The sequence below is a fragment of the Vombatus ursinus genome, unplaced genomic scaffold, assembly GCF_900497805.2.
Source record: "Vombatus ursinus unplaced genomic scaffold, bare-nosed wombat genome assembly UNPS02014779.1, whole genome shotgun sequence".
Taxonomy (NCBI): Eukaryota; Metazoa; Chordata; class Mammalia; order Diprotodontia; family Vombatidae; genus Vombatus; species Vombatus ursinus.
In genome coordinates, this window is record NW_020954557.1 from 56152841 (window position 1) to 56162677 (window position 9837).

General features: G+C 38.9%; 1 protein-coding gene across 2 annotated transcripts in view; it reads left to right on the top strand.

Annotated features, from left to right (window-relative positions):
* The first annotated feature begins 5082 nt into the window (after nt 1-5082).
* Nucleotides 5083-9837, top strand: part of IFIH1 (interferon induced with helicase C domain 1) — a 97958-nt gene continuing 93203 nt past the window's right edge. For both annotated transcript variants that reach the window (XM_027866107.1, XM_027866108.1), the window contains exon 1: nt 5083-5934. In XM_027866107.1, the coding sequence (XP_027721908.1) occupies nt 5482-5934 (453 nt within the window). In that variant the 5' untranslated portion in view covers nt 5083-5481. The remainder of the gene's footprint in view (nt 5935-9837) is intronic.

Consider the following 9837-nt stretch of genomic DNA (forward strand, 5'->3'; position numbering starts at 1 on the left):
AGGATGTCCATTAGACCCAGTTCTTAGACACTCCCCAAATTAATAATCTTTTGTGAGAGCCCAGACCCATTGTCACTCAGCATAGAAATTATACCAACACCCAAATGAATTCAACTAACAAGAATGTATAAAGGGCCTATAGCCCATACTTCCTCTTGGTGTTGATAGGGACCTGTCCCAAACCAATTAGAAAATAAAATTAATAAAACTAAAATAAGCAATTAATAATAATAGGGAAAAATAATAAGGTAAGAACAAGTTTCTCTTCTCAAAAGAAAAGCACTCAGGTGAACCTCAAAGATGTATTTGTATAATCATGCATTCTTAGTGAATCTCTCTTAAGCTGTTCTAATTCCTGTCATAAGAGAACAAACAGTCCAAGTGTTTTCCAAAAATAAAACTCCTGTCTATGAGATGTACTAACTTGTTCCTTGCTAAGACAAATAATCTAGCTCCAAAAATAAAATAAAATAAAATAAAATATGATGAGCTTCCAAAACATATAGGACTCTTCCTAAAATGGATTTGTTACTTGAGATTGATTAGAAGTTGATCCCTTACCCTGAGGTGAAAAATCAATTTCCCTGATGCATCTCTGCAGCACCTATGGCAACTGGAGATCTCAGACAACAATTTATTCAATGGATCCCTGGAGTTCATAACATAATCCAAAATGTAGACCCAGATGGATTGTCCTCACTTATCCCATGATAGGGCAAAATAAGTTAACTAAAAGAAAAAGAAAAAAAAATTAAAGCTTAGATGAGTCCCTGATATATGGGGAGATTGAGTGTTTGAAGTTAACTGGAATTTAATTCCTCAGATTCAAAATGAGTACCTAAGATATAACCCATAGGCCAGACTCCCCAGATCCTCTGGGCTCAATATATGCAGGGTAGGAGGGGTAGTAATCCTGGTGGCTGATGCAGGACAGTAATTTTCTATTTTTGGCTTATTGCTTCCACCTAGAGTTACTTTAGAAACATTCTCTTAAACAAAAGTATAGCTTTTATCTAGTTTTCCCTAAATAAAGATAAACTATTCCCAGGTCCTATATAAACAATCAATAAACAGCTTACATTTCTCCCCACAGAAAGTACAAATAATGCAAAGGACACACAGGAGCCCAGAAACAAATAGAGAAAATACATAAATCACTCAAACATGTCTATAGACATCCCAAATAAGGCAGTCTCATTTGGGAGATGCTGAACTAGTAACCCTTTTTTTTTTTTTGCCCAGTATTGTCTGAATCATTGTAAATGTGGAAAGTGGCAAAGTCCATATCCCTTCTTTCTTCAAGTCACTGGTGCTTTATACTGCACTTCCAGCCTCAGTGTTCACGTGGGCCTTTATTTTTCCAAAAGGCAATGTTATCTGGGGAAATGATCTCTAGAAGACTAAGGTTCTCTTGAACTTGTGAAGTCTTGAACTTGAGCTTACCCTTGAGGCAACCAAGAGTTAATTGGATTCTGCCCAAGAAATCTCCTTTCTTTGGCTAGGAGGCAAGATCACAGGTTTTTTGTTACATAGAAGATCTTAATCTCACCCCCACCCCCTCCACTTAGGTCATTGGGGTTTATGATAATTATCCATCAACTTTGCTCTTGGGCTGAAAGGTCTATCATATCAATCTTATGTGGTTGTGAACTTAATCACCCTAGGGACTGGCATCTCTTGGGCTGCAAAAATCTATCAAGTTTCTGGTCTACAGCCTGCATTCAGAAAGTTGTAGACAAGCGTAAGTGGTTCCCATGTTTCCCTACTCTAGGCAGCCTTTACTAATTCCAGAGGGGAGTCAACTGGGTGAAATGACATGCTCCCTGTCCGCACCACTCTAAATAGAATAGAGGCCTGATCTGCTGTAAACCTCTCTGTCTTCTAACAGGGAAGAGGTCAAAAGACAAAAAGAGAAGTAAAAAAAAAACAAAAAACAACTTAGTCTCTCAGTTCATTTTTGTAGATTACAAGCAGAGGCAACTTTTCTAATAAGATTTTGCTCCCTTGATTTTACATGAGCCAATCATCTCCAGTGACTAGAAGCCAATCAGAAGTTGTCCCTGTCTTATTTAAAAAAAAAAAAATAAAAAGGTCAATGCTTTCTCTTTGGGGAGGTAGTTTCCTGACCCCAAGACAAAGGCTTCTCACTTGAATACTCATTAAATTGATTAGAGAGCTTAAATTGACCTCTGATAATACTCCTTTGAAAATTTCCTCTAAAGATAAAAAAAAGAAAAAAGAAAATCTCCTCTAACACATAATACAGAAAATAACAAGTACTGCTAAATAGCATAAGTTAAATGCCAGAGTACTACAAATAATGACTGCTACAGAAGTTCATAGAAGAGGACAATCTCTGATCTCAAGAAGGTCAATGGAAGAGTCTTCGAAGAGAAAACACAGTTTGACCTGGGCCTTGAAGATCAGGTGGGACTTGAAAAAATATATAGGAAGGTATTCTAGAAATTCAATTCCATTCAACCATCTGATGTGAGCAAACATACCAAGAGATAACCATGTGCCTGGTGTGCTAAGGGAGAAAAAGTGAATTGACCCATGGAGTTAATGTTGAACAATACTGACAAATTAGATTGCAGAGGTGGAGGACAGATTATGGCGAGTCTTGAATGTCAGGCTAAGGATCTGGAAATTTGTCAATGCATTGTTACTGAAATTTTTTGAATGACTTATAGGTAATGATGTGCTTTACTTTTATTGGAATGTTGTATAAGATTGATGGGATTGGGGAGAGACTGCAAGTAGGGGAGATGTCTGCTCCATAGAGGAGTCTTTACCTGAGATGTTATTCCAGATGGTGGGGAACCTATTCTATTTGTGTGTAAAAGAAACATGTGGAAACTGAGTTCCACATTCTTCTTCCTTCCCCTCTTTAGGCTATATATTACAAAACAATAGTAGGAGCATACTTTAATCTAAAGTTTTACCAGTCTTTCTTTACCTGTTCATCCTGAAACAGTCTTACACTGAAATCTTTTAAAAATCATTTTTATTGAAAACTCTAGTTTCTAAAGAGAAAGGACTGATCAATCAAGGAAGGACTCCTGCTTGAAGTAGTTACATCAATGATTTATGAAAAGGAAGAAGTTTTTTATTAATTCAGTTAATAGAAGTATCTCTTGAGTTCACCAACTACTGACTATCTGCCACCCATAAGCATCTAAGGCCAGGGGTGGGGAACTTGCAGCCTCAAGGCCACATATGGCCTTATAGATCCTTGGGTGTGGCCTTTTAACTGAGTCCAAGTTTTACCCAACAAATCATTTTATTAAGGGGATTTGTTCTGTGAAGTTTGGATTCAGTCAAAGAGCTGCACTTGAGGAACTAGAGGGCCACATGTGGCCTTGAGGCTGCAGGTTCCCCACTCCCGAAAGCCCAAGAACCCCAGGAATGGCAACATCCCCAGACCTTGTTTCCAGCCCAGCCCCCACCTCCTTCATTCCAAGAATTTCTTCTCCCTCCCCCATCCCAGGACATATAGCAACTGCTTCTGTGGGTGCTGCAGCCACAGCTCCTGAAGGCCAAGGAAGGAAAATTATTGCTTTTCAAGTCTTTAACACTGTTAAACTGTTCGGCATCACAAACTGATACGAGTTAACCAATGAAAATGACATTGCATATGATGCATTACCATAAGCTTCACTATTACAACCTAAGGACCTGAGACTTTTCTACCTGACTTGCAATTGAAGCCTTATATCTATGGATTCTCCCTCATTAAAATTGAGCTCCTTGAAAGCTAGAACTGTGTTAAATTTCTATTTGTGTCCTTAGCCCTTACTCAGTGCTTTGCATATAGTTAAGTTTTTAACAAATAGCATTCATTCATTCATTCATTCATTCACCTTTAACCATGAGTAAAACAAAATTCTTAGAGGCAGTGGTTAAAGAGGGATTGAAAGTTGTTATATCATTTGGATTTGATAAATCTGAGTGTTACCTAAATTCTGAACCTTTGTTTAATCTTGACTGTGAAATTTTGTCTTTGTTTCTGAAAACTATAAAATGTATGAAGAGCTTGCCTGGAGAGGGACAGTTTCAATCAATATGGGTAAATTTGCCATTTGTCTCTCCCTCCAAGTAACAACGTATGTGTGTGTTTGTGTACACACACACATATATGCACATATATACTTATACAAATATGTGTGTGTATACATATATGGCTAGCTTTAACGTTTGCAAAGTACTTTATTTATGTTATTGCATTTGATCCTCACGACAACCTGGTGAAGTAAGCATTATTTTTATCCTTATTTTTATGAATAAGGAAACTGAAACTGAGAGAGGTAGAAGTTCCTGAAGTCACAAAGCTAGTAAGTGTCTGAGGCTGGATTTCAACTCAGATCTTCCTGACCCAAGTCCAATATTCTATCTATTTTACCACCATATACATTAATAAAATGCCTCTTACAGACTTGAAGTCTAAAACAAAAGTACTAAATTTTTTCTTACACACACACACACACACACACACACACACACACACAGAGGAATTCCTTCACCTAACTCTGATGACTACAGTCTGGTCTTTATAAAATTTGACTCAGCTATTAGAAAGTTTTCCTTACAACTACCCTGAATCCATCAGTGCATCTGCTGGGAACAAAACAGTTGATTATATACATCTTTCACAAACTTGAAGCCTTTTCTCAGTTTCCTCTGGAGCAAGCAATTGAAGTTAATTCATCCTTTCTTATATGTTTTCCCCAAAACCTTAAACTAAATTTGGAAGGGCCCTTTGAGATCATTTGGTCCAACTCCTGCATCTTACAGAGGAGAAAATTAATGTCTAAGTAACCAGTCAGTCACTGGGGTGGAAGCTGAGGCATACACATTGGGTCTGCAAATTTGGGGATACACTAGGCACTTCATGGACACTTATTTGCCTTTCATGCAATGCACAGCTTCTCCTTTGTTTATTCACAAAATAAAGGCCTAGTTTATTTTCCTCTGAATATGTGTGTTTGTATGTATGCACCCTTCCCCCAACAGCCTGGCTCCACCTCTTTCTTTTTAGAGACGGAAACCAGAGGCCAGGAATCGAAACAGAAACTGTCCCAGTTCAAACTTTAAAAACTGACTTCCCCGCTGGGAACCAGTCGGAAGCTTGGCAACTGAAGAAGCAGAAACTTGGACCCTTGAAGCAGCGCAGAGAGGGGACAGGTTAGTGTCACTGTACCGAGAACCGCCACAGGTGCGAACTACCGGCTCCGATTCCGCGGAGTAGCCGGGTAGGGCTGTGTAGTTCGTTATTTTTCTATCTGCGCGGAGTCCTTGGAGGGCAAGGCAAAGGGCCTTCAGCGCCCAGCAGGCAGGCAGAACTGGACGCCCTTTAAACCCTACGATCAACTTCGAGGCTGAAAGAACTAAGTTCTAACGACACCAAGGAACGCGCAGAGGCGAGAACGTTGAGTGCATCTCCAGGGCGACTGTTGTTCCCGGCCTATCTACCTGTTAAAGATGTCCAGTGAATATTCCCAGGAGGAGATTTTCCTTAATCTGATCCGGTGCTTGAGTCCCAGGCTGACCCAATACATCCAAGTGGAACCAGTGCTGGACTACCTGACTTTCCTGGGGAGAGTTGAGAAAGAACGTATTCAGCACACCGCTGCTACTGAGGGAAACATGAGAGCCGCAAGGTTACTCTTGAGCACATTAGAGAAGGGGACCTGGGAACCTGGCTGGACTCAGATGTTTCTCACAGGGCTTAGGAAAGGGGGCTGCACCTTAGCTGCTCGCTACGTGAGACCAGACCTCGCTGACTTGCCTTCTCCATCGTTAGAGACCTGTTATGATCAGTGCGCCCAACTGCTGGACATTTTGCAACCCACCCTGGTCGACAAGCTTCAAGCTACTGATGTTGTGGACAAATGCTTGGAAAAGGCTCTGCTAACGAAGGAAGATAGAAATCGGGTAGGTGCCTCTTCAGATAGGGTCCTTTTCCCCCCTTGGGTGTGCAGTTGTTACAAATGTAAATACCTGTGTGTACTTATGTGTGTACTATTCTATTCCAAGCATTCTTTGGCATACGTTTGACCAAATTATTCTTTGATAGCTCGCTTGGTACGGTGAAAAGAGAAGTTGGAGGATTAGAGGACCCGGGTTCAAATTCTGTCCGTCTCTATGATCTTGGGCAAAGGTGAAATCAATGGTGCTCAGCAACAGATTTAATAATAGCAATAGCCAGTAGATGGAACGAATGGGAGATGAAAGATTTAAGATGAAAGAACCTTGTTACTTATGATACAGGCATTCCAGAGGGCATAGTGGAAGGGCTGGGTGGTGTTTGGTTGAAACTAGGGTAGGAGGATTAACAGGGATAGGAATGAAGAAGGGACAGGAGTGGAGAATGAGATTTGGAAGAAGATAGGAGTTGAGTGACCTTAGTTGTAGCTTCCAAACCTTTTGGGCAAAAAGCACAATAAAAATGAAATCCTGTTAAAATCTATAGATAAAGATCTAGAATCTTGATCTATGAACTGTTTTCATATAATTGGTTTCCTTTGTAATCATATGTATTTTATTTTGTTCATTTAAAAGCATTATTCCATGCATCAAACTTGCAAAGGCATCCATGTCACACACACACATAAAAATTTAGAAACTCTTGGTAGATATTTTGATAGTTTAAGGAGTCAAATGTGTTCCTCAGACCCCATAACATAACTTTTTTTGCTTGTTTCTTGGGAAACTACCCCAAGAGCATAATGTCAGAATAAATGCTGAACAAGAACCTTTAAAAAAAATTAGTCATAAGAGTCAAAACCTTGTTCTGAATGCATGTTAAGCAATGTGTTCTATGACCAAAGTCAGAGGTAATATCTTGAAGGTCTCACCAATTCAGCAATTTTTAAGAGCAAATTAATTTTTTAGACCATCACTGCCATTGAGTTCCAGGGAATGCATTAATCATTGTAACAGTCAATTCAGTTTGGTCATTTTATGGATCATATTCAATCAACTTTTTATAGTCTTGGCAAAGACTGAAGCCAAGATATGGATTTAATGGCCCAATTTAACAGAATTATTTAATGCTACTCCTCTGTAATCTTCATGTTGTTTTGTGTATTGAGAACCAGAAAGATCACATTACAGTAGTCCAGCTGGATATGACAAATGTGTACATCACTGTGGCAGAATCTTATTTTGGAAGAAAGTACGCAGCCTTCAAGCCAGCTGGAGATAGAAGATGGCATTTCCAGCCACGGTAGCTGTTAGGGAGTCCAGAAGCAACAGAGTCCAGTAACACCACAAAGTTGTTTATATTTGCTGGGTATACTCTTCCAATTGCCAGTGAAGTGGCACTTCTCATTATTTACTCTAAATACTTCTGCCTATCAGCATCACTTTTGTCTTGCCTGGGTTGAATTTCTGCCAGTGAGATTTCATCCAAGATCCGATTCCTGGCAAGCCCTAGGACAGCTGGGAATAACGCAAGGGGACTGACACAAAGGCGCTATGGAGTTAGGTGGCATTTGGGTATAGATGGCACTCAAGGCCAGAGTGACTCACAACCCATAACCTCACCCAAATAAAGATTTCCAAAGAGAGGGACCATAACTAATGGAGAGCTGTATCTTTCAAGCTCTCTGAGGAAGATAAGTTTCCATGTGAGCCTTTGCAATATTTCTGAGACAAATAACTTTGCCCATTATAATATATTTTTAGTTCTACTAAAGGGTATGGTTGACATTGTCACGGGTAGTATACATCTAAAAGACTGCATATTAACCTGTGGAAGTATCAGTGAATTTTAAATTTCTTTCTAGAGGCAGGCTTTTTAGGACGTGTATCTTTTTTTTTCCCCCATGTATCTTTTTTAAAAGATTAACATGCAGATACTTTTCAACTGGCTTAAAATCTAGATAAAACACTTGTGTTGAATTTTGAGTCTTTACAGATTATATGTATCTTTCTGAATGATTCATGAAGAAAGACATCGTTCTGGCTTAAAAAGATAATAATGGATAAACTGTTGAACTAATTTGCCAGCATGCCTTACTTATGCATGTAAAATCCCCAATTTACTTTGTTGTGAAAAGTACATGATTTTTTGGTATCTTAAGTTAAAATGTAATGTATCCACAGAAGTCCTGCTTCAGAGTCTCATTGTGGTATAAAGGTAACCCTGGGGTTTTGAGATTTCTGCTGGCAAAATTCAGCTCTGATAAATTCTCCCATGTGGCAAAGGCGACTGTGAGTACATTCGCAATGACAGATTGAGTCTACTTTTGGAGGGCCATCCTAGCTGCACATGGAGAGGCTGATCACTTGTAAGCTGGCTATTAGATGATAAATGTCTTAGCCATAGTGATCTATGGGGAAAAAAGTGTTCTCTAGGCCTATTAGTCCTCATTCTGCTTCTTCAGTGACAGTGGCCTCATGGTATTAAGAAATCACAGTTTTTACACTACCTAGAAGCATGGATCTAATTATTGGTAACTTAAATATCAGATCCTTTTCTAGTAACAAACGAGTTGACAGTGAGCTGCTATGGAAAGAGCATCGGACTTAGATTGAGGAGGTCTAAGCCCAGAGCTCGGGTTTTCTACTACTCATGTTGGACAACTCATGAACTTTTCTTGCTGAAATTGGTTTTCTCATCTATAAAATAAAGGTTATTGATATCCAAGGTCCATTCCAGCTCTAAATCTATAATCCTACCAATACTGAAATTCTCGTTAAAATTAAACCAGGACACATAAAAAAGTAGTACCAAATGGAAGGATGGGTCACAGATTCTTCTTGTAGAGTTTAATAAAGAGGTGGTGGAATGTGTCCAAAGGCAACAACAAAAGTAACTTTATGGGATACTTGGTCATCTAGTATTGCTGTGCTACTGAGAACCTTTGCAAAAAGACCAACATGAAAACTAGTTGTAGCTCATATGCCAACACCTTTTGCGGAGTATGGAAAAGAGGAATAGCAGCTTCACAGAGAACTCTATAAATATCTCCAAATTAAATTAACTTTAGTACTCCATGACTTCAAAGCAAAGGTGGGCATGAAAAGATATGTTTGGCAATATGGCTCAAGATTAATATATGGAAGTGGCCAAAAGCATGTAGAATACACAGAAGCATCACACCTATATATAAAAAATACCTTCTTCAACAAGAGTATAGGAAGGCAAGCACTGATAGGATGACCATAGTTGAATCTGGTTATATTTTAATACAGAGGAAATGATTGCTTACTGGTGTGGGAGTCATTTCCAGATCAGCTATCTGTATATAATCAGACTATTGACTTGCTAAAAAAAAAAAAAGTTCAACATTTAAAAAAGATTAGAAGAAAAATATAGATGTCATGGCATTTAATTAGAACAGCCCCATCCAGACAAATTTAAACAAGCTATTTACATCCACAGACAAAAATGGATAAGGGATAAAGCAACAGACATTGATGTAGATATTCTAATTTCTAAGGAAGTTTAGCTGATGTAAGTCAGTTGCCAGAGTAAGAAGTCTAGAGTAGCCCGGAAACTGCCTTAAACAGTTAGGTCTGGCCTACTTCTAAAATAGCCTGTATGATGAGGCTATACCTTAGTTCGCCAGGTCTGTGGAATACTCTGACAAAAGACTGGCCATTTTGAATGAAAGGATAAAGCCATGTGATGTTTAAAATGTTCAAGACATTGTTTTTGGGTAATTAGTCACTGTATTAATAATGCTAGCATTTTATCAATAAAAAGGTCAGTGACATTCTCGAATGTGAAAGACCTCTCATGGAACCCACTCGACCCTTATATGCCCTTGGAAGGGTGGGTGTTCTTGAGGGTGACAATGAACTCTGATTGGTTAAAAAGTATTAAAA